Source organism: Nothoprocta perdicaria, unplaced genomic scaffold (genome assembly GCF_003342845.1).
Source record: "Nothoprocta perdicaria isolate Ctin4 unplaced genomic scaffold, notPer1 scaffold_101, whole genome shotgun sequence".
NCBI lineage: Eukaryota > Metazoa > Chordata > Aves > Tinamiformes > Tinamidae > Nothoprocta > Nothoprocta perdicaria.
In genome coordinates this window covers 485632-509659 of record NW_020454106.1, presented here as the reverse complement: position 1 = coordinate 509659, position 24028 = coordinate 485632, and the positions used below count along the sequence as shown (strand labels likewise).

Genomic DNA, 24028 nt, shown 5'->3' with positions numbered 1-24028 from the left:
GATGGCTAAACATAACATGATTAAGAGATGTGCCTGCTCAGATTTGTAGTCCAGATTCATGTTTGTGTGTTACATGATGGAGAACTGATGACTTGAGCAGTGTCTGGTATTCCTAAGGGGCTTGAACTCTGGATTGAATGGTGAGTTAGACCATTTTATATGTGGACATGTGTAGTTTAAAGCACTCTCAGGAGTTCAGGACTTGGATAAGCTGCCGTGTGTAGGTATCTGCTGTGCTGTCAAGGTCACGGACATTATGCAAGTGTTTTTGCCAAAAGCGGAGTAGTGGTAGGCATTGCCACATGCTGAATTTCTTGACACAGAGGAGAATATCTAAACAGATGTAAAGACTTCATTCTCTTTGTGCATCACCTAAGAGAAGTTTGTAGAAGGTGAGTAGAGAGTTTGTAGAGCACAGTGTGCTGTGTATGAGCGTAGCAAGAGTACATGAAGGTTTAACAAAAGGTTTAACAAAATACCTTCTTGGTCAGTTGCTTCAACTGTTTTACCATAGAGGAGAGAGGATGTAACCCTTGGTGGTACCTTTCAGCTGGACGTTTACCTGCACCAACCTCTGGAAGGGATGTGTGAACCGTTCCATGCTCCTCCAGGACCTCCCTGCCAATTCCCCTGTGTTTGTGCATCAGATTGATTTGCCATTCTCTGAGATGCAAAGAGAGCTCTCCGAGTCCTTTTACCTCGATGAACTCATCATCACAGACAGCAACGTGACAGGTAAAGGATTTTTTTTTCTGTTGATATTGCTTTCGCTTCAAGACCTTTCATGAAAAACTAAACTGTTTTACTGGTTTCATTTTTATCAGAGAGGAAGGGCTCTTCACAGTAGACACTAAAACTTTTCTTCTTCTTTTCTTGAGCTTTTTTGTTTTTGGGGAGTAACCAAGGAAATATTACCAAATATGAATGTACTTGGCCTGTTTGAAACTGTGTGTCAGTAAATAAATCTATGTAATAATGATCTTGTCCAAACAGAAACCAAAAATGGGTACATTTCCAGCATATGAAGGGAAAATAGCCTAGTTTTGATGATATCTCTTCTCCTACTTGTAATGAATGTCATCTTTTGCTTTCAGTTTCTCAGAGGAGTCCCAAACCACCTTGGCCAGATGGGAGGATAATTGAAGCAGTAACAGTGGTGGGGTCATCTCCCACCTACAATGTGTCCCTGCTGGTGGCTGGTTGTGGTGCCAATCTGCCTCTGCTTTCACTAAGGTATGGACAATAAGTAGGTCATCTCACACCCTGCATTACCTCTTGTAGTTACTTCTGATTTGTGGATTTGGCTGTCATTTGAGACGGGACATGAGAGGCAGTGGAGCATAAGTCTGCTTTAGGATAGGAATTGCCTTGGAGTCTTCTCCTTTGGCTGTAACAATGGTCTATGTTCAGGCTAAGTTTAGACTGAGGCTAAGTTTTAGTAGTTTTAAGACTCAGGCTAACTTTTAGTAGGTGGTATTCAACTCAAAACTACTTGATCTCAGTTTTAGTGTGTTTGGGGGTTTTGTTGACCAGGCAGGAGCTTGAATATACATTTAGACATCTCTCCTGTTTCAAAGCAATAACAAAAAAAAAAGGAATGTACAGCTTGGGATTCACTGTATCACATCAAAACACACTGGTTGACAGAAGGGTTCTGAAGACAGATTTTGTTTTTTTAACTTTCAGAAGTTGTTAAGATCTGAAGGAAATTTTCATAGCAGTAAAACATTTGCACCTGCCAGTGGCTTAAGTTAATTTGCTGATTGCTCACTGCAGATCAGAGAAACACAGCTCAAGTCAGCATCAACAAGACTTACCATGGCCCAGAATACCACAGTATTCCTACCATGGTGACCATTCAGCAGCCATTTAGATCTGGGTCCTGCAAAACCCAAGTTTGAGCAGTCTTTTGGTGAAACAGTTAAGCAGATCTGAACCATGGTTCAGACCTAGCTGTTCTACAGAAGGTAATTTATAGGATTAACATAGCATAGAAGGAAATGACTGGTAAGGTCTCTCTGCTGGGAATACACTGCATTGCCTGTTGTCAAGTTTAGTATTTCAGCACAAGTAACCAACGACAAAAGCAAGGATGAGAAGATGAGGGAGTGTTTGCAAAGTTTGCGTATAAACTGTGATATAATCAGTAGAAAAAAAATTATTGATTTTAGTATTAAGACTGACAATAATAGGTTTTTGCATTAAGCACACTTCTAAAGGAGTTTCAGAAAAACAGCTACGAGTATTACTGTGGAGTGAAAGAAAATACCTTGGAGATAAATATTTAAGAAGCTCAATATGTTTAGTTTATCAAAAAGAGGATTTAGGGGTGGATTAGTAGTAATAGTACCTCTCACCAAGAAAAAACATGGCTGGCATTTGAGGGCTTTTCTTTTTTTTGCAGAGAGATGAGCAAAAATCCATGTATGATGCTGACTGAAATAAGCCAGACTGAAATAAGAAATTAATGTATGCTTTAAAAATGATCAGGTTGTTTGCTGTTCTTGAATATTTTGAAAATAAGACCTTTTTTTTCTCTCTCTCTTAACTGACCTTATGCTATGCTTTGGTCTAATATAACTTGTTGGGATCAGAGTCAGGGCTGCTGGATAAAATCAGCTGCATGTTGGACTAGAAAATCTAGAAAACCTTTTGGTTTTCTATTCTCTAAATTTCATTGTCAGAGATGAGCTAGTTGGAGACTTTAGCTGTTATGCAGACGCATAACCACATGGTGGCATCATTGTATTGCAGAGAGACTTTCTATGTCTTAGAAACCGGACTTGTGAACCAGGATGCACGGTGTTGGTCTCCGTTCCTTGATATAATTCAGCAGTGTTCATTTGATAATCATGAGAGTATGGAATGAAATATAAGTGAAGGTTATATGTACATAAAGGTAGGGAGCTTCTTGCCCTCCTTTGTCTGCTACTGCTTTGGTTGCATGGAGGTTCGTCTTAAAAGAGCCTATCTTGAAGCAGTACTCATTTGGACTTAGCATGCCATTAATTATTCACTCCATTTAAAAGGTGTATTTTTCCATTATTTCCTCTTGTGTATAATGTTGGCATCATGGGAAAACATGAGAGGAGTAACCAAGTATGCCAGGGCTGCAAATATATTCTTGTTAGGTCCTTCAAGAATCTTGCCCTCATGTTCCTATGAGGGTAAGAGCAAAGGTTCATATGGCAGATGCCTTGGAGAAACATAGCTCCAGAGTTAAGAAACCCTGCTGCTCTTCAAGGATCTTTAGAACAAGGAGACACTCTCACTACAACTTGGTTTAAGTTGGAAAATGATGTTTAGGGAACTGCAGCAAGGGTCTGGTGAACATGATTGGATCCTCCAGAATCTGTGAGTTCAAGATTCCAAGTTCAGATTTATTTTGTTTGTTTTCGTTTGCTGGTCAAACAAGGGTGTCACCAGTGGCATTCCAGACTGCTAATGCCTTCATATGAACCCTCTGTCATGCAGAGATGCTTTGTTTCTGAATGGCTCTGAGGAAGATGGACACCTCTCTGTCTCCTCGGAGGATGCAAGAATCAACCTTGCTGTTCAGAGACTGCAGAAGTCATCTCCACCTCTTGGAGGGACCTTCCGCATCAACCTGGGCAATACAGTGATATCAGGTAAGAGACAAGCTGAGTAGAGGTCCAGCATTTAATTTGTAGGAAACCAAGTGAAGAAGAGAGAAGAATGAGCATTTAAAATGCTCAAGAAATGGACTGGCAGATTAAGGCCATTTAGATGTTTGCTAGAGTTTTGCATGTGCTGCAAAATAGGAGTTAAAGGAGTCAAATAGGAGTTTAAGGTTTGTAGGGAAGGCAATATTTCTAGAATTTAATTAAGAATTTTCTCCAAAATACATTTAACCCTTCTGGAAAACTTGTCTTAATATTAAAGGATTTTGATTCAGAGCCTGAGCTGGAATTTTGCAACCTAAGATTTCATTACATAGAGGTTTCTCTAGAACATGTACTTCTTGTCCTCTTATATGACAATACTAGTGGCGTTCTAAGATATGAACAGCGTTTCCCTTAGCAGAACCTTTTCCAAAATGGCAATTAGCATCACTCCTCTTAGGTTTCCCTCTGTATGTCATAACACTAGCCTGCAAGTGAGACTCATGCAATTTACTAGAGATTTATTTTACTTGCAGTATTACTGGAATTTTGGGAGTTTGGGAGGTTGCAGGCACCACAAAATCTTTTGTGCATAGAGTTGATTTGACTTGATTCCTGACTGCAGAACTGGTGCCTGGTAGTTAAAAACTAAAGTTATAAAACAACAAGCAAGTGTAGAATGTTCATGAAAGACAAGATGGAGAGTCATTTAAAACTTCTGAAGCATCTCATTATAGCCAAAGGTGAATTCAACAGGTCCCTCCCTTTTGAAAAGGCACACTTTTCTAAAAAAAGAAAAAAGACACTCTTTTCTAAAGTGTTCTCCATTCCTCTTAACCTGTTACTTTTCCCATTCCCTTCTTTCTTCTTCATAATTTCAGGGAGACTTATTGCATTTGCAGGTTTGAGTGGCTATGGGCCTTTTTTGTCAAAGGAAATAAGATGCCATTGTGTATATTTGAGACTGGAGTCTACAAATTCTTCTTGATAGACTGTTTGCCTCCCAAAGCATATGCTTGACTTGCGTAGAAAATTTATGTCTTTTCTTTTTTAATACAGTGTGATTGCACAGTGAAATTTCATGCCTTCCAAAGATATATATTGAACGTTACAAGAAATATTAATAAGACAACAAATCTGATGGTTCCATCTAGAGATATATTTCTATTTTTTTCTTCACTATTAGAAAGTGCAGAAGATATTTTGATATTTGGGGGTTCCCTGCTGCTTTTTTTTTCTCCTTCCAGTTAGGATGTGATGGTTTAGATCTCTACAACTAATAATGAAACATCTTTCTTTTCTAGGAGCAGGCAAAGGTATTCTCATAGGTACTCTCAAGGTACTCTTATGCTTTCTAATTTTGCTTTCTAATGTCTTTTGCAGGTATCCCTGTGCACATTTCTTCCAATCATCTCCACAGGCTTTTGCAAGACAACACAGATAATTCTACAGCCCCGTACTTCAACATCAGTGATTTTACAGTGATCAAAGACTCAAATTCTTGTTATGAGAATATCTGGACTCTGACTTGGAAAACAAAAACAGGAGACTTGCCCAATTTTATTAATGTACGGTAATCTTTTTTTTACAAAGGCATTCTGAATCCCTTTCAGTGTCAATGGTTTTGCCAGTGTTTGTTTTCACACGGACAATGCCAAGACCTCAATCAATGTGTCCTCCTATTAAGGTCAGCAACTTAGATTCCAGACTAGTTGATTAAAAAACCAATTTGAGTTACAGACAGTACATTGGATATAACTTGTGCTTCAAAATAAGGAGGCAAGGATGTAATTTCTGCACTTCTTTTGTAGTTCTTGGAATAGGGTTGTACGGCCCGTGGGGGGCACAGCTTAATTTACAATCACAGTGCAGACAGAGGTGAAAAACACTATTTTTTTTTTCTTCTTTCTGCTCTCTAGGTCTCTGATGAAAACCTCACAGGTCTGAACCCAACTGTCACTAGTCGTGTGGTTTATGATGGGGGTGTGTTTATTGGGCCAATATTTGGAGATATGCTTGTTACTGCCAATAACAACACACAGGTGAGCTAATGTGCTGACACACTTCTGGTTGGTTCACCTAGGTCTACAGATTCAGGAGTCTATGAGGTGCGGAGGAATCTTGTTCTGATCCTATTCTAAATCCTTTAAAAAAACTTCTGTTCTGTGCTTTATCATTAATTGATCAGATTATTCTTCCTGATTTGTGGAGCAGAGCTTTACTACAAGAGCTGTTCCAAGGGTGGAGAATGATCATTTTGGGTGAAAGAAATCACTTATTGTGGAGGCCCACCAAAACTTATTCCTTTTGAGGCAGTGGCCAGGAATTAACATCTGGACTCTCACTTTTATTGGGTCCTAAATGTGAGGATGACCCTCTGTAGGTTCCAGCTGTTATGCTTCTAACAAAATGAGTAAGTTTATAGTTATGGGGCTATTTTGGAAAAGTCACTGACCATCCATTTACCTAATCTTTCACTTGGGAAAAAGGATCCAGGGGCTTCCCAGATAAATGACTAATGGGAAGACAAATGGCTTGCAAACTCCACTCTTGGAGGTTGCAAGAGTGGTGTTAGAAGCCCATCTGTGCAGCAGTGGGGGCTATTTCAACCTACTTTTTGACTGGCTCTGTAGCCCACATATTGGTCCTGCCCTGCTTCCTGTACCCAAGGCACCTGTGGTACCTCTGCAGCCTGTAGTAGAGACATGAGCTCAGATCAGAAGAAATAAGGACAGCAGCTGCAATTAGATTTCATTTTTGAAACTCTATTCTGGCTTGCTGCAAGCAGCAAATATAAAAATGTCCCTCTAACCATTGTGTCTCTATTAAGCAGAGCACTGTGAAACTCTGAGGGCCCCTTGGGTTTCCCAGAGACAATCTGCTTTTATTTGATGCTCTGGTGCAGTCCCCTAGCACACCCCTCCTTCATACCTGGGGAACAGAAGAGTCTTCTGCAGTACCAGTTAACACTTCTGAGAGGGGAGTTGATGTTAGACCTCAAGGTCTAGGAAAGCTCAGCTTTCCTGGTTAGCACAAACAATGAAAAAAGATGTTGAATGGATGCAATATGAGATTCATTCTGGCTAGAGTCTTGCAGGGTGCTTTAAAGCATGAGGAAGTCAGGGAGAAAATTTGTAATCAGACTATGGCAGGATAAATTACTGTCTTTGCTGAAGCAGTGTAGCTACTTTAATCACTGCAATCTGCCATGTATCATAAGAACTAGAAACCACCTCAGTTCCCATCCCTGCTCTGAGGTAACCTTCTTCTCCAACTCCAGGTGGTGGTGGTGGTGAATGATGTCCTCACAAACTGTTCTGGCTCATGCTCTTTCCAGTTCAGCCACGAAATGACACCCTTAGTCAGTGAAGTGGAGTACTTGTCAGGTAATGGGATTTATAAGTGAATAAAATGGTAAAACACGCTACTAAAATTGGTTCCATGATGATGATCTTATATATAGGAGTGTGTGTGTGTATTCTTCGGGAAGCTTTTGATTTTTATGGAGACTGCATTTTCTAATGAACCACTTCTGTTTAACTTGGGTCTTAAACTATGCAGAACAAACTGGTATTATGGAGGAATAACAATATGGAGGAATAATCTCTCCCATAAATGAGAGAAATAGTACAGCTTGATGCTGTACAAAACACGGTGACTCTTGGGTCCAGGTACTTTTTAATTAAAAAATAAGAAAATTATAGATGGTCAGAGGCAGGAACATGAGTGATAATGAGTGACTCAGTGTTGTGGTTTACATAGCCTCCTGATAAGGATAGCAGTAACTTTAGCTGTTGGTTGAAAGGATCAGCAGTCTGGGCATTCTTATTCCAAAATTTGTTTGTCATCTTGTTGTTTCTCTTCCCTCAGATGATGGGTCCCAGGCTACAATGGTTATCAGGGGAGCTGGCTTCACTGAGGAAAAACAAGCTGTCCAAGTAGAGGTGAACAACTCCACCTGCCACGTCATAACATTGAATGAAACTGAATTGGTTTGCCAAATGGAGAGGCTGCCAGTTGGAGTCTACCAGGTGATGTTACTGGTGAGACCTTATGGCTTTGCACTCAACACCAGTACAGGAGAAGGCATCTTTCTAAGAGTTGAGCCCAAGTTGGTGGCTATTGAACCTCCTACAGCTTCAGAGATAGGTAGGTCTGAATTCCAGTCTGACTCTAAGTGGATGTCTTTTTTCTTGGTCTTGTTTTTCATAGCATGGTTCAATTCTACTGTCTTTTTGCTACTGAGTCTTCATCTGAGAAAAGGTATCTTGCCACTTTGTATCCCAAAGGTACTGACTCAAGCTCCTAACAGACTGACATGGTCAGAGTGTTAACACTGAAGACAGTTGTTCAGTTTTTACGAGAAACCTCCTAATTTCAACAGTAAGGTGTTCTGAGTCCATGCTAACAAGCATTACTGAGAGTAGGAGTATTTGCCTTGGTGCAGGCTTGTAGAGCTGAACTGGTTCATGTTGGGTCAGCTTGGAGTGGACAGAGGAAAAAAATGATGGTCTATGAATGGATTGATGAGTCCCAGGATGTAGCTGGAAGTATCTGTGGGGTTTTAAAGTGGAAACAAGAAGTCACCTCTTTTCTTTGCAGGTTGTTGGGATTTATAATAGAAAACTTTTCTTTTTGTTTTTCTATTGAGAGAAAAACAAAGGTAAGTGAGGTTGAGAGTGACTGCTCTAATTAAAAAAAAAAAAAAAAAAAAAAAAAACCACCAAACCCTAAAACTAAAAGAAAAGACAAATTTTAGTGTTTGGATGTTGCTTCTTATTTCCTTCTTTGACAATCCAGCTTTTATGTCAATTACAGTGATCTGTCACTCTTTAAAGAGAGAGCAAGTATAATGCTATCTTATGTTACATATGCCTTGAACAATTATAATTGGAAAGAATTACAACTTCCATCTGTCTTTTTAATTTCTTCCATTTAAAATACCTCTCTTCAATCTTATCGTAAAGCGTGCATATGCAGTATTTTATCACATGTAGTAGAGTGTAGATATCAAAACTTTAAGATCATTAGTCTTTACGCAACACACATGGATTTTGTACTCTAAATCTGAGACTTATCAAACGACTATGACAGAAGCCTCTCTAGTTCTACATTTTGCTGTTTCTGTCTCTGAAAGCTCTTAAGTCCTTCATAGCATCAGGTCTCTCTGGTCAAAATATCACTGGTCTTAGTGGTGTACATCAGGAGTTCTCATGACATAGCTTCCTGCAATCCCAAAGTTCTTCATAAAGGTTCTTTCTGCCTAGCAGATGAAAGGAGATTTCTGTGATTTCTGTGTTTTAGAAATGAGTTTTTGGATATAGAGAATAAGCAGTCAAAGAGGTCTTAAGAAAAAATACAAGGAATTCTACCATCAGTGTATAATGAGTTCCTGTTTTCTTCCTTGGATCATTGCTGGCATGACTAGTTTATACCCTGCTTGTTTACTTTATCATTGTTTTCATTTTTTTTATTCATGAGAATACCTAAAAACTATGCATTGTCCCTTGTGCTGAGCACAATACAGACACTCTCTAGAAGAAATTAGAGAAAAGATTGAAAAATTGTTTTGCAGACAAGTGATTTGCACCCAGAGAGGTTATTTTGCATTGCAAATGATTTAATTGATTGCTAAATTGACTTTACCCATACCTCTGAATCTGCCACCGGAATTCTGGGTGCTGCAAATCCCTTCTTTGATACTGCATCCTCCCTGATCTGTATACTTTTGATGTCAGGACTATTGCCATAAATGCACTGTAGATACATAGAGGTGACAGGACCAAGCACGTTGTCCTTGAACCTAGGCATATTGCAGTGACTGCCTGTTTTAATGTATTTATGGCTAATGATTTAAACTCAACTCTAAATGCTCCCCTGGGAATGTGAAACAAAGTCCCAGCTTCTTGAATCCTGGACATTTTACCCCAAAAGGAGCACCTCTGCTTTTAAATCGTTTTAAATTCTACATGTGCAAAGAGTGAAAAAGCTCAGTTGTGCTGTTATGTAACAGCGATAGCACATGCATACTGTGGTAATAAAATCCCTGCTTAAGCAGCCTGTCTGTCCAACAGCGGTCCTAAAGCCTGGCAGCACTGTGCTGCTCTAGCTTCAGCCTTTTGACTACAGCAGAGAGATGTAGGTTTTAAGGGAGTGGGTTTGTGTTTTTTTGATATTTATCAATTTGTCTCTAAGTCGTATCAAAGAGCAAAGCCTAGAATTTCTGCTAATGCTATTTTTTTTTCTCTTTTATATTTCTCTTTGACATACCACTGGATCCTTCAGTCATTCGCAAAAAGCTGAGGGGTTATATCTGGACTATTCAGACAGGAATTGTGTGCTGCAGAAAGTCCAAACACGTGGTCAGTCTTGACTGGTGCTGAGCTTGATCCTGAACAGGATCACACACACTGAGCTCTGGCTGGTGCAAATAAGAGCTGGGGTTTCTCAGAGCTTCAGAGTCCAGCCCTCTGTGACTTTCTTCCTCACAAATCCGTGAAGTCTCCAGCCCTGCCAAGTCCCCTTTCTAACCTAAGCTTCCTGGACACATGCTACAGGGCTTTTTGACAGCAGGGTGCGTGGCAGCTATTTGAACTGTGAAAGCACCTGCTGTGTTAAGCTCATTTTCCATTCTTGGCGCTGCTTCTTCTTTCCTTATTTTATTCACGGGTTGGAGATCTTTCTAAGGGTGAGATCACAGACCAGACCTTGCAATCTTAAATAAGTATGTCATTAAAAAATAAACTCAAACCCAAATACTAGTGTCCTGTGTGACAGACAAGAATACAAATAATGAAAAGTATCTCTGGAGAAATGGAGTAATCTGGAGCACAGCAAAGTGGAAGCAGATCATTGTTGATGCTTATAAACTAACGTAATCTTAGTATGCCTGTGTTTTAACCAGTAGATGGTATGACTTTTTTGTAATCATCCATTTAAAAAGCATAAAGGATGCTCTGTGTATTCAAATATCTTTCCACATCTTGATTGTAAAGGAATAAATGCTTTTGTAGGAGGGCTGAGAGTGACTCTCAGAGGGACTGGTCTGGAAGGAATAAACCTGGTGCTGTTCGGATCTCAACCTTGCCCAGTTTCTGAGAGTGCCAGAAATTCAATGAGAATAGAATGCCAAATTCCCTCTCGGGTAAGAAACCACATATTTTTGGGTGCAATTAGCTGTGTGATGGGAGCCTACAGACCTTTATGTTGTGCTATCCTGAACTATGCTGAGGGGGAAAAATAGTTGTCCATGAGCTAAATCTTGGCTTTGGTTTTGGTTGGACTCCACCTACAACTTAGACTAGCCTAATTAGCAATGTGAATTGTGAAGCCTAGTGTAACTGCAAGAATCAAATTACATGATGAGATTAGCCTCTAATAAACCAAACCCGGGCCTTTAACTTCAGGAAAAGTTGTACTTTTGGCTCAAAGACTGCCACTATATGCCTGGTCAAATTGTTCTTATTTGTGTTACCAAAACCTCTTCAGTTCTAAATCTTCCTGTTTACATCCAGTCCTTCTACTGGGGATTATCTGCGTCTCAGCCAAACTCTTGAACCATGCCTAGGAATTGCTACTGGTATTAATTAACACAGATCAAAGTTATACCCAGGATGATGCATAATTTAAGAGCAGACACAACTGTTTATGCCTGTTTCCTACTACTGTTTAATCTATTAATAGGCAAATGGCAAAGGAGAATCTCTACGTAGTCTGAGATTGTTTTCAAGTTTATAACTCTTCACAGATGTCCCTTAGATTATAAATGTCTATACTCATTTGAGTAGAGTCCCATGTTTGTATGCACAATTGGTCAGTGTCATGTAATACCCTGTCCTTTTTCTCTAATGAAACCAACAAAAAATACTCCAGATAGAATTTTTTTTTTTTAATTGCCTGACATATTAGCTATAGAGACATACATATATAAGAAACAATTTAATTTTTATTGCTGCAGTCTTATCCCTGACACTTTCTTCACTTTTTTTTTCCAGGGGATAGAGGACGCTGTTGTTCCCGTGACACTAATTTCTGAGCACTTTTCAACAACGGTCACCAATGTATTCCAGTATGATCCTTCCTTAAATCCCGTGGTCGTATCACTGAGCAGAAACAGAAGTGGCATAGCAGGTGAAGAGGCTGCCTTTTCCCATTCCCAATGGGACAATTGCCAAATGTCCCATTTGCAGGACAGCAAATGGATGCTATTAGACATCATCTGGACAAATGCTATTGTTACTGCTGAGAATGGTGGGCCAGAAAGACTTGAGTCTGTGGGATCTTCTAGTGCTTTAGAGATTTTTTTAAAGCTATAACCTCCTTGTCAGCCCAGTTTGCTTTAATTTTATTTTAATTTTCTCTAGCTTACATGAGTTGATGAGATGTTGACCCCATTCCTGTGTGGATAGATAAATGAAGTTAGGATGCTGCTTCTCTGTCTCCTGTTTTTCTAGCTCTGCTCTGAAGATTCCTCTATTACACCCATTTTAGTTGGATATTAACTTTTGAGAGTGTAATTCCACAGCATCCTAAAAGATGGGCCAAAATTGGAGTGCAATAAGTGCATTTTGGGCAGCTGAAGGCAGAAAACAGGGAGCAGTTTCTATACATTTAATTTGTTATTCTTTTCTTTCTCAATAGCCATCTCACTGAAAATGCCTGTATATGGGCTCATGCATAACACTAATTTTTTAAAGCTATTTCAGGAGGAATTTAGGATATGGGATTCCATTCCCTGTTGCCCTTATCCTTTTCTATTACTCCAGGATGCACAAATAGGAGAAAATAATATTTATCTGAATATCACTCATAGAACTTCAATGAGAAATAGATGACTACATGCTTTCAGGACAAAATGTATTTTGAAGGTCATGGTCATATGACCTTAGGGGCCTCAGGAAACTTTCATACCAGCCATGGAGGTTCATGTTAAGTTTAGATACCTGCTCAGTTAGGCTGTGCTGGAACATCTGCATCATTGCCAGGGAATAAGAAGAATTCCGGAATGCGTTTTTAGCTTTAGAAAGACTGGATTCAGCTTTAATTAGGTGTGGATATGTAAAGGCTAGACATCTATATTCAGGAGATGTTGATTCAATCCTGAGCATCTATTGGTAGTCTGTGAGCAACTTTATGTGGTTATAGTCAAGTTCCCAGCTTTAACGTCTATTAAAGAAAATAAATAAATAAAATAAAGGTGTTTTTACACTTTATTGGTGAAGCTGAAGGGCAAAAAGAGCACGGAACCATGGTGCTTGTCTATTTTATTTTTATTTATTTATTTGTTTTTTTTTTCTGGCTAATATGACTGGATTAGTTCTTCGGTTCCACAATCTTTCTTGGGGAATTTTCACAGGCATTATATTAGCTCTTGCTGGAAACGCTGAAGTTGCTCCATTCATTCTTCTCTCTGCAGGGGGTCAGAAACTCCAGATTGGAATTTCCTCATTTGCCATCTACCAAGGGTTGGATATCAAAGTCCAAGTGGGGCATTTATGGGGACAGATTCTGTCACAGTCGGACCATGGTGTTAATGTGACACTTCCAGCCTTGGCTCCAGGATGGTACAACATTTCTGTCATCATCAATGGTGTTCTTGTTGCTACTTCAAATAGGTGTGTATTTCCATTAATATACAAATTTCATTCTCAGTCCTATTTTCTATTGTAGGATTAATCTGAAAAGAAAGGTAAAGTTTTCAAAGGTGCTGCACCTAACGGTGAAATTTGCAGTATGTTATGAAATTATGAATAATTATTAAAGCACTTATTGATCTGTGGAGCCTAAGTCAGCAAATTGCTAATGCTGTTCAATTAACTCCCCTTGGATCAGTAGGCGGCAGGAGAGGAACATTTTGTAAAAAATAGTTGATTAATGCATATTCAGGCAATTAAAGCTTCTCACAAATTCAGGTCAAATGCAGATAAATCCTGCTATAGGAAAACAAAAGAAGAAAAGAAACACTTTTCATGAGGAAAAAAGTTTGAAAAAAAAAGGCTTTGTTTTGAAAAATTTTTGAATAATGCTATTTCCCTCTTTTTCACATGACATTTCATGTCTAGATAAATGTAACACAAATCAACTAATATGCAGGAGAAAACACATTTCAAAGCGGGACACAACAGTTCATTCCCAAGCAACATAATTTTGCTACTCAGCCACACAGAGAAGGGATCTGCTTGTGTTGCCCACAAAAAACCCTAAACAGCTTCTTGCATTAATTATTGTCATGAGGAAAAAGCCTGTGGTCAGTGAGACGATGCACATGGATTCATCCCATCTGATGCTGCAGTCTGTTAGTGTCACTGATGCTGCATCCTGCTATCCTGTGTAGAAGACAACTGCTCTAGTTGACTGAATTGCATAATCAGGAAATACTGTTTCTCTGTTATATCTGCTTAATTTGGTTTGGTTTTGTTTTTTGTCAAGTTCAGTTTTTTTTTTTGTTGTTTTTTTGAAGAGGTCATACCTAGAATTCCTCTTGCGTTATGCGAGTGCATCTATGCCTGCTGTTTACATATATTCCATGACAGGAAAAAAGAGGGAAAGGATGTCTTTTATATCTTACAAATAAATATGCTGCTGTAGTGTCTGTTTTGTGGCAACCCCCTAAATCTGGCTTTTCAATTAGCTTTTCAATTGTGCCTTATGGCATGGATTGGGACCATAGACTGACACTTGGTAGGACATTGGTGGCCCTAAAAGTTATGACTTTAATCATATGGAAGGAGTTTAAGGCATGAGATTGTGACATTGTGGTATTATGGGGGCAAAACCAAGTGAGCAAAAACCCAAAACTTCTTATTTTGCTTTTGCAGGATTCAGCCGTTGATCCAGTATGTCTCAGAGATCTTCAGCATTGAGCCGTGCTGTGGCTCTTTACTGGGTAAATAACACCAGTACATCTGCAGCCACTTATGGAGGTTAAAGGGATCAAGGATACGGCTTCCCTGCAGGACTGGATGGAGCATCCTGTTTTACGTTGTTTTAAACAAGGGTGTTTTAAAAAATCTGTGACCTTTTACTGTGCAGACTCCCACTGGCAGGCAGCAGCAGCCTGGAAATGTGGGATTGCAGTGAGCATCCCTCAATCTTGTCTAGCTTGGGGGCCCCTGTGCTTTGCGTGTGATTTTTCCAAATGCTTTCTCCTCTATCCTTGCATGTTCCCACTAGGGGAGAACACTCACCCACACCTGACTCATCTGTGCAGTATTTATCACTTATTTCGCCTCCATCTCTAAAGGCTTTCTGTATCAAAGCTAGGAGAAGAGTAGGGTATGGACAGAGTTTGAGGCAAACATTCATTCCAGGTAATCCCAAAGGGAGCATTTACTGACGTCAAAAGACAAAAATCTTTCTCAGTGTTAATTTGAATCCAAATTGAAATATTTACTAACCTATTTTCCGAGCTTTTTTTTTTTTTTTAAAAAAAAAAAACATTTGAAACCATTCAATTGTGTTCAAGCGAAACATCACTGAATTAAAACAAAACAAAAACTCTTTCCTTTCAAAACTTTAAAATACAGATGGCGGTTCCTGTATTTGTCATCTTGTAGCATACCATTTGGCTGGGAGTGGAGAAGAGTCGAATTCATTTAGGGAATTTTACATGAATCCTGTGAAAGTTTTACATAGAGGGGAGAGAAATTCTTGTGATATAATCTCAGGTCCTGCACAGTTTCCTCTCCCAGGCTCATGGCACTTTTAAAGATACAAAAATTCAGAGGCTTTGTGATACATGATTAGTTCTGTAGTTTGTAAAGTACCCAAGCTTTGAAAGATGAGAACTTGGAGCTTAAAGAGCAAAGGCTATCAAGTTTGAAGATTAAGCTATATAAAGAAAAATGCTATATGGTTCTTTTATCTTTAGGGGTCAATTGAAGGTTAAATAACAACTGATTAACTCATTGGCTGTAGTTTTATGAATGGCTTAAACTGATTTAGGTTCTCATGGGTACAAAAAACAGTAGTCATTCTCCCATCCCTTATCTCTCATCTTTTGTTGTCTCTAACACTTGCATGGCCATATGGATTATGGACTTGAGCTCACTGAAAATGAACCTGGCTATAACACAACTTATCATCTAGGTCATAGGAAAAAGGAGGTCAGGGCTTCCAGCAGATGTAAAGAGCTGATTGTAATATTGACAAAACCTTTCTATATTTGTTAGCTTAGTGGAAACAGAGTCTGCTCAAACTGAAGAACATGTAGAGATGCTTTAAGTGGTCTTCAGTGAGGCAGCTTGAGCTTAGACATTTGCAGTTATTTTGAGAATATTAAAAGGTTTCTTTCTTTATCATTAATACTTCCAAAAACATGAAACACTTCAGTGCTACTGCCTAATAGCATAGGTGAAATGGACATTGTTTCCTTGACAGTCATGTAAATCCAGATTTCAGGATTCATGCTTATGCCAGCTAATTAGCCTCTACTTATGGTGCCCAGATTGGTAGCAGAGTGTCCAAAGGCTTCTTCTGCTATGAAAGTGGAGAGATGAATTCCTTTAGACCATATTTTAGATCAATTGCTCATGATCAGACCAAAGGTAACCTGCCTCCTGGAGTGCACCAAAAATAGGATGCATTAGGGAGATTATATGAGCGGATCAGTATATGATCATACATCTCTACAGCACTCTCCCAGCTTTCAATATATATAAGGACAGAGCCAGGTCATAGCTTTGTGTTCATCTCTTCAGTTTCCTTCTCCATATGAAGGACCCTGCTTCAAGATCTGTTTAGATCTGTACTTCAGTATTCTGTTTACTCATTTTCTGTCTTTTGTCATGGCTCTAAGTGCCCACAGAAGGGAAAAATTCAGGCTATCTTAGGGGAAAGCAGATAGCCTGCCACCTTCCAGCCCATGTATGAGTAGCCATGGTAAGAGTTGCCTTTAACGGTGGCAAAGAACATGCTGTTCTCTTGCTGTTTCTTGTGAGGTCTACATTGAGCCTGTAGGTAGGAGAGGGCTTAAGGCTGAGATCATTCAGCTACACCAGGTTTTCTCTAGTCAGAGAACTCCCTGTTATGGATGAGTCAACAAGGGCGGGTGGAAAATCTGAAGTTGATCCTTGGCAACCTCAGAACAACTCACTGTGTTGGAGATTAAGGTGAGCTGGTTGCTTCACAAGTATTTCTGTCTGAGTGTCCAGGCAGAATTCAAGATTGAATAAAGATCTATGGTACTGGCTTTTAAATTTGAAAATAACAACACTAATCCAGCTTTGCCGTATGCAGCTGGAACAAATACTGGGAGATGGCTTTTTCTACCATCTCTCTAGATATCTCCATTACCGTGCCTCCAGCCATTTGGTTTCAAAAGAGAAGGGTGGGGGAGGAAAACAGAACAAAACACCAACAGCTTAGCAGGTTTATAATAGTTTGTGATTTCTCACAGATATTGTCTTTGTTTGTTTGTTTTATTCCTAGGTGGAACACTGCTGACAATCTCTGGGGTGGGTTTTAGCCAAAATCCTGCCCTAGTTTCTGTTTCAATGAATGATCAAACCTGCATGATTACCCACCTGTCAGACGAGACCATTTGGTGCCTAACTCCACCAGCTTCTAATGTGTCTAATGAAGATTCACAAGACATCTCTGCTACTGTAAATGTGCTGCTCAGCAGTAGGTCACTTCCCCATAGTTCTTTTGAAAAGAACACCACTGTCTTTAGTTATCAAAGGACTTTGACTCCTGTGATAACTAGTATTGGAATGGAGGTCACTGGCAGCAGTCTGGTCTTGAGCATGCAGGGGACAAACATCACTGAATCTGTTGCTAAACTTGGGGACAGTGAATGTGCCCTTGAGTTTCAACATGGCAACAGTTCTACAATGTTTTCCCAGTGTTCCTTACCGCTGACCAACCTGGAACCTGGGACTTACCCCGTCAGGGTTATCCAGAGGCAGCTAGGATATGCTCACGTAGCAGCAAGACTACAGTCTCTTATAGTAACTCCCCAGGTAACTTCCATCTTCCCAAAGCAAGGTTCAATTTGCGGTGGGATAGTATTGATTATATCTGGCACTGCTTTAAAATCCAGAAGGAATTTGGTACAGGTGAGCCTGGAAGGTAACTATTCCTGTGAGATCCAGAACTCTGATAATAACGTCATTAGGTGTTTCCTTCTCCCAGGAGCCCATCCTTTACCTTATGAGAGATTGATTGAGGCATCCTGGGCTCTTAATGTCACAGTGACTGTCAATGGCATTGACAGTGTCTGCCTTGGAGACTGTACGCTTCACCTACATGAGCAGTGGACCCCCCTTGTAGATTTGGTGACCTGGGAAAATAGTGGGGCATTCACCTACCTGATGATCAAAGGACAGCAACTGGCACAACCAAGCGACAACCCTGTAATACACGTGAACAACCAACCTGTCTGTAAGGGAACTTTCTGGAACGAGACCAACATCAAGTGCCAGATGGACTGCATCGCCCCTGGGAAGTACAACATTTCTGTATCCAATGGGAGAAGTGGACAAGCGTGCTTCAGAAGAGCAACTGAGGTTCTCACTGTCGTGCCTCAGGTGCATCAGTTTTACCCCCAAAACTTCAGTACCAATGGTGGAGGCCTGCTCACCTTAGCAGGCTCAGCAATGAAAGGCAAGAGCATGACTTCTGTTCTTGTTAATTATCATCCTTGTCTCATTCTCAATGTCTCCTGCACAAGTATCCAGTGCACGGTGCCTCCTGGCAATGGGACTAGTGCTTTGAGCCTAAGAGTAGATGGCACAGACTATTATCTTGGAAGAATAACTTACAGTGAGGAGTTCACCCTAGCTTTCCTTTCACTTGTGCCTGCTGGCCTTCTTTTAACGATGACCGTATCAGGGGTCATAGAGATGGAGAGCATTCACATATTTGTTGGAGACTTTGCTTGTAGTGGTATCACCATCACGCAGTCTACATTGCAGTGCTCAGTCCCTCCACTCCCTGCTGGCAAGTACCACGTGCTGGGCCTCGATGTCCTCAGGGGATGGGTTTCCTCTAACTTGACGTTCACATCTCAGCTGTCAGTGACATCTGTGCATCACAACTGGGGTAAGTCATGAAGGGCTGCTGCAGCTCCTCCACAGTGCTCAGCAATGTGGTGGGCTGACACAACTGTGGATAGCTCGTGTGAAATAAAAAATTGTGTGTTAAGAATCCCTCATGTTGATAGAGATACTGAAGTAGGTTTTTTATACACAGGTTTATGTGAGGAAATCTTTACTGGGTTTTGTAGCTAGTGGTCTGTGATTTGATGGTCCATCATCCCTGACTATCTTTTTTTAAGTATGCAGACCATAGATCACTCAAATTCCTGACACTTCATGGAGATCCTTTAACTGAAATGTAGATATTGACTATGCAGTGATTTCTTCACTTCATTCCTCTGTATTCAGCCAGCTTTAAGACTGTGATATGTTTGTACTGCATAAATTAGCAAACCCAGAAGTGGAGTTCATACAGAGGCTGAATATAGGATGGGTGTACCCAGACTCAAATATAATACCGAGATTAATGCTCTCTTCAGCTCTAAGTGGCATGTTCCTGTCGGTAGCTGACCACTGGGTTACCTCCTCAAACCCGTTCTCTGTTTCTTTTTCCAAGGTGGCTTGAATGGAGAAGAGGTTCATCTGCATGGAATGGGGTTTTCTCCAGGACAGACTTTGGTCACCATCTGTGGCACCCCTTGTGAAATTCTGGGCAACGTGACAACGACCGACCTGAGCTGCCTCGCCCCACGCTTGAATGGTTAGTTAAGACACAAAACCTGGTGTTGTGTAAAGAAAATTTGCCCTAAAGACCTGTTATAAACTAAATATGAGGGGCTCTTTTGTATCCCATCCCAGGGAAATAGAGGAAAAGCATCACTAGTCATAGACATATATTTTATCCTTCCCATACTGTCAGCACACCATTAAGCTCCTAAAATCTGCAAAAGGCAGGATTTAATCTTAAATCTCACCCAGAGAAGTATGCCTTTCAGCAAATGCTGTTTTCAGAGCCTTGCTGCCTGTTATGGTATGGCAACATCTGGTAGTGAATGCTCTAGTCCTTGCTTAACTCTGAAGCTTAGGAAGCATCCTGAGAATTGACAAAATCCTTACAATTCTGTGGACGTCCAGGTGCTCAAAGATCTATGGTCTTTCAGGTCCTTCATGGACCTGAAAGGAAGGAGGATGTGAGAGTGTCTGAAATTGCCAGGATTTAGCCCAAAGTAGTGTGGGATCTCCATCCTTGGATATATTCAAAAGTTGACTAGATAAGTTGTTGAGAAACCACTCATTTCAGTACTTCTTTAAGCAAGGGCTTGGACTACGGAGCTCTGTGCATTCCTATTGATCTAATTTATTCTAAAATACTACATTTGTTTCTTGCCATTTTGAACAATTTCTTCCTTATCCACGAGGAATATAAAGAAAAATTGAGGGGAGAGGGGAGTGGGTAAAGGAGAAGACTCAAGTGCTTGGAAAGGAAAACACAAGAGACTGAAAGGGCTGATCTTTTTTTTTTTTTTTTTCTTTTTAATCTGGCTGTGTCCAGATAAACTGATTTCTTATTATTAAAGACAAAAATATATGGTCCTCCTGAAAGAAAAGAAAAGAAAAGAAAAGAAAAGAAAAGAAAAGAAAAGAAAAGAAAAGAAAAGAAAAGAAAAGAAAAGAAAAGAAAAGAAAAGAAANAAGAAAAGAAAAGAAAAGAAAAGAAAAGAAAAGAAAAGAAAAGAAAAGAAAAGAAAAGAAAAGAAAAGAAAAGAAAAGAAAAGAAAAGAAAAGAAGAAAAGAAAAGAGGATCCTAGAGAGGGATGGTTATTGCAAGAATAATAATGGGATAAAATGTAATCAAAATGATCCAAACTGTGAAAACATTAACAACCGTGTTCAGAATTCAGTGAGAAGCAAGCAGCAAGGGGGAGTCTGGGGTAAGCTGTTTTTCAGGCAGGGTCCCAGTGCTTGGTACTGACACTAGGTGTCAGCAGGCGAACGCTGATCGCTCCTGGTCACATCTTTGCTGGGTATGTGCTACCTTGCAAACCAAGCAGACACATGCAATTGCTTTGGGTACTACAGGTCCAGCACAGGGAAAGAAACCTCTCTCCTTCCTCTCTTGGTCTTCATAGAGTGCAAATTTGTGTGCAGGCAACTTTGCAAAACTCACCGGTTGAGTTAGAAAAGTGTTTCACTTGTGTCATTCAATGATGTGTTTATGTTTAAAAAACAAAAAGAAAACAAGCAAAAAAAAAAACAGCTTACTTGAGAACATTTGCCATGGTATTTATACTCGTGAGATAAGTGCATATTTGTATATGTAACACACATCTGTACAAGATGTGTTGTGGATCTGGTAAAGAACAGCCTACTTTTCAGCCTGTGTGGGTATCTCCATGCCAAAAATATTTAAGGGATTACACATCCCAAGTATTTAGGAAGTGAGTGGACTTCTCAAAAGCAGATAATCTGGTCTCACTTTACATCTTACATGTTGCTGTTTGCCACCTCTGACTCGCATGACTTGCACTCAACCCTTCTTTTGGCCAACACATTCGCTTGGAACTGGTCCTGAGGTGGCTTAGGGGATCCTCTGAGAGACAAATCTGCCTCATGACGTTGTCTTTAGGAATGGATATTGAGTGGAACTAGCAAGGTCTGGGTTTTATCATTGACCAAAAAGACCTGGATGGACTGAATATTGAACTGAGATCAACCCAAACACTAGAAAAAGGAGCATAAAGCTAGACTCAAAAAAAAAAAAAAAAGAAAAGTTTTTTCCCACCTGCAGAAAATTAAAATCAAAACAGAGCTTCACCTTGAGTTTCATACTTAAAGTTTAAAAAGAATATATTAAAAATAACAAAACCATCTCTCTTAAAGGGGGAAAAATACAATAAATCTTAAAAGCTCTGGTACAGAAATGACTGTCTTGATCCCAAGAGCTCTACTCCTTTCTTTTTCTTTCTTTGTTACTCCTGTTGCAGAGCTGCTGAGTAGTGCAAATGCAGCAGTGGATTCTGTTCAGCTCAGGTTAAATTTAAAGAACATGCAACTAATGTCTGTGGGATTAAATTGTTCTCCTGTGAAAGATGGAAAGATTAGCAGGATGTTTTAGGCTGCTGAGAAAATAGTTGGAAATTCCTGTTGGGCAGTATTAGGGTAGATACTGTATATATGATTTACGTTAAATCAGTACCTAAGGTGATATGTCTGACATTGGGGACAGGGCAAGGAAGATGCCTCTAAAAGGAGACAAACTGATGGCAAGATCCATCAGGGCAAAAGCTCGATGTGATTTAGCCACCGTCGTCAGTCCAGGTTTTAGGATTTTGGAGTTATAGCAAACTGTGTACCGGCCATTATCCAATTTACACTGGTAAAAGTGGATGTTTAGGGAAAAGGTTTTAGGTTAAGACAAAAATGAAATGAGGTTGGTTTAGAAGGAAATTTGGCAGAATTTTTTATATCAGGTAGCAGGAGAGGGAGGAATATGTTTTGGATGTGGAGGTACAAGTACACCAAGGAGTAGTGAATTAGGACCATAGGAGATTATACCCAGGGAAACTGGGAGATTTATACGAATGGAGAAAACCTGTAGAGGCTGTGCCATGCCTGTTGTGATCTGAATAGCAACTAGTGCATCTGATGTTTATTGTGGAGCCCGAACATAAAGATCCATATGGTTTCTTCTGTCCTTCATGCCCAGAATTGCAACAGAGGGGGGGAAAAAAAAAAGAAACAAACAAAAAACCCCATATTGATTACAAAGCAGGAGCATTCTGACAGTGAGATCTATCAGGCAGCAGAATAGATGTTTGCAAAGTCACCTCTTGGGACTTTTAAAACTCAGCTGTGCGAAATGAATGTCTCGTAGGGAGCAATTCTTCATAGGCAGAGGTTGGACTCAATGACCTTAACAAGTCTCTTATTTTTTCCTCTCTCTCTCCTTTCTTCTAACCTTTGTCTCTCTGCTAAGCATATGTTAATGCTGTGTTTTGCAGCTGCTCACAAGTGGTGGGTAACTGGGGAAACTCAGCTTTGCACGTTGGGCAGTTGTTCAATAAGTCAGCAGCTGCCCTTGCAGCTCTGGTAGGTTTTAGTCTCATCACGTGTCCAGCCATTGTTACTAAACAGTGACCTGGGACAAAGCCCTTGTGCTGAGCATCCCAGGATCCCCACTTGGGCAGTAGAATCCTCAAAAAATGTATCCCCCCCAAAAAATAATACCTAACCCATTAACCATATGAAGAGATCTGGCTGACGCTGTGTGTGATCTCAAAAGACAAGATGTAGTAGACTGAATGCACTTATATCACTGGTGGGATTATATCAGGCATGATTAGCAGATTCTATGAATATGGGAATATTAAATACATGAAGCAGATATTATTATTATTATTATTATTATTATTATTATTATTATTATTATTATTATTATTTTGTCTTGTACTTTTCACAATTGTGGCAGGAGATGATATCACCTTAATATGCCCTAGAGATATTAGCATTTAATGATTGCAGGGTGTCACTCACCCCCCCCCCCACCCCATACACACATACCTGAATAGGGCTACATGTGAAAAGTCAGATTGAGCTGGAAAAGGAGCATATCCATCACACAGGGAGGTGAAAAGTCAGCATTTAACTGAGCAAAGGGTTAAGAAATCCTCTGGAAATAAGGCAAGAGTAGAATTTCAGAGATTCTGAAGGACAGGATGAGATATGGAGACTCCACAAGGGGTGATATCTCCATCAGATGGACAGGAGCTGTAGGATGTGGAAATGAGAAAGTGATTTTGGGGTTTATTCTGGAGTTTCTTGCATTTTGGTTTGATTTCTTCATGACCCTTTGCAACCATGTCCTCTTTTTTTTTTTTTTCATTTCCATTTTTTCATTTTTCATTTCATTGAAAGTATTTTCAATACTTTCATTTGCCTATCTTCGTTTAAAAATGCTTCAACATTTAGCAAAATAGAAAGTCTTATAATTCTACAGGCATGGCAGTGCCAAGATGACGGCACTGGTGTGCTTCAAAATGCCTAATTCCCAAACAATGTTTCCAGGATATGAAAAGGTAACAGGCTGTTCTTCTGCTGAACTCTGATGCTGTACAGGAAATATTTTCTGGTGATCTACATTAACTAGGCAAGTCCTTTGGCAGCAGCCAGGTTGTAAGGATAATATTTAGGTGGATTCTGTGGATCGTTCATCCCAGAACTGGGTTCAGTTGTTTTCTTTAGGCACCCAGGAAAACTCCATCAGTTTGTATTCAAGACTGTAAAAAAAAATCCAACGTCTCTTTTGATTAGTTTGCCTATGTGTTGTTTTTCTTAAGCTGTGGAATGTGAATATAATCTTTATTTAATACTACGCTAGCTGTTTATTCGTCAAAAGCAGTTGTAGGGTCTTCATTATTACATCTGAGC

The 24028-nt window shown here is 39.8% G+C and overlaps 1 protein-coding gene across 1 annotated transcript in view; it reads left to right on the top strand.

Moving 5' to 3' along the window:
* PKHD1 (PKHD1, fibrocystin/polyductin) overlaps positions 1 to 24028 on the top strand; it is a 234406-nt gene that overhangs the window by 20191 nt on the left and 190187 nt on the right. The window contains exons 20-32 of the mRNA XM_026040938.1: positions 551 to 735; positions 1095 to 1233; positions 3475 to 3629; positions 5007 to 5191; positions 5543 to 5665; positions 6904 to 7009; positions 7494 to 7772; positions 10637 to 10767; positions 11618 to 11753; positions 13039 to 13237; positions 14441 to 14508; positions 17052 to 18665; positions 19218 to 19361. Coding sequence (XP_025896723.1) covers positions 551 to 735; positions 1095 to 1233; positions 3475 to 3629; positions 5007 to 5191; positions 5543 to 5665; positions 6904 to 7009; positions 7494 to 7772; positions 10637 to 10767; positions 11618 to 11753; positions 13039 to 13237; positions 14441 to 14508; positions 17052 to 18665; positions 19218 to 19361 — 3464 coding nt within the window. The remainder of the gene's footprint in view (positions 1 to 550; positions 736 to 1094; positions 1234 to 3474; positions 3630 to 5006; positions 5192 to 5542; positions 5666 to 6903; positions 7010 to 7493; positions 7773 to 10636; positions 10768 to 11617; positions 11754 to 13038; positions 13238 to 14440; positions 14509 to 17051; positions 18666 to 19217; positions 19362 to 24028) is intronic.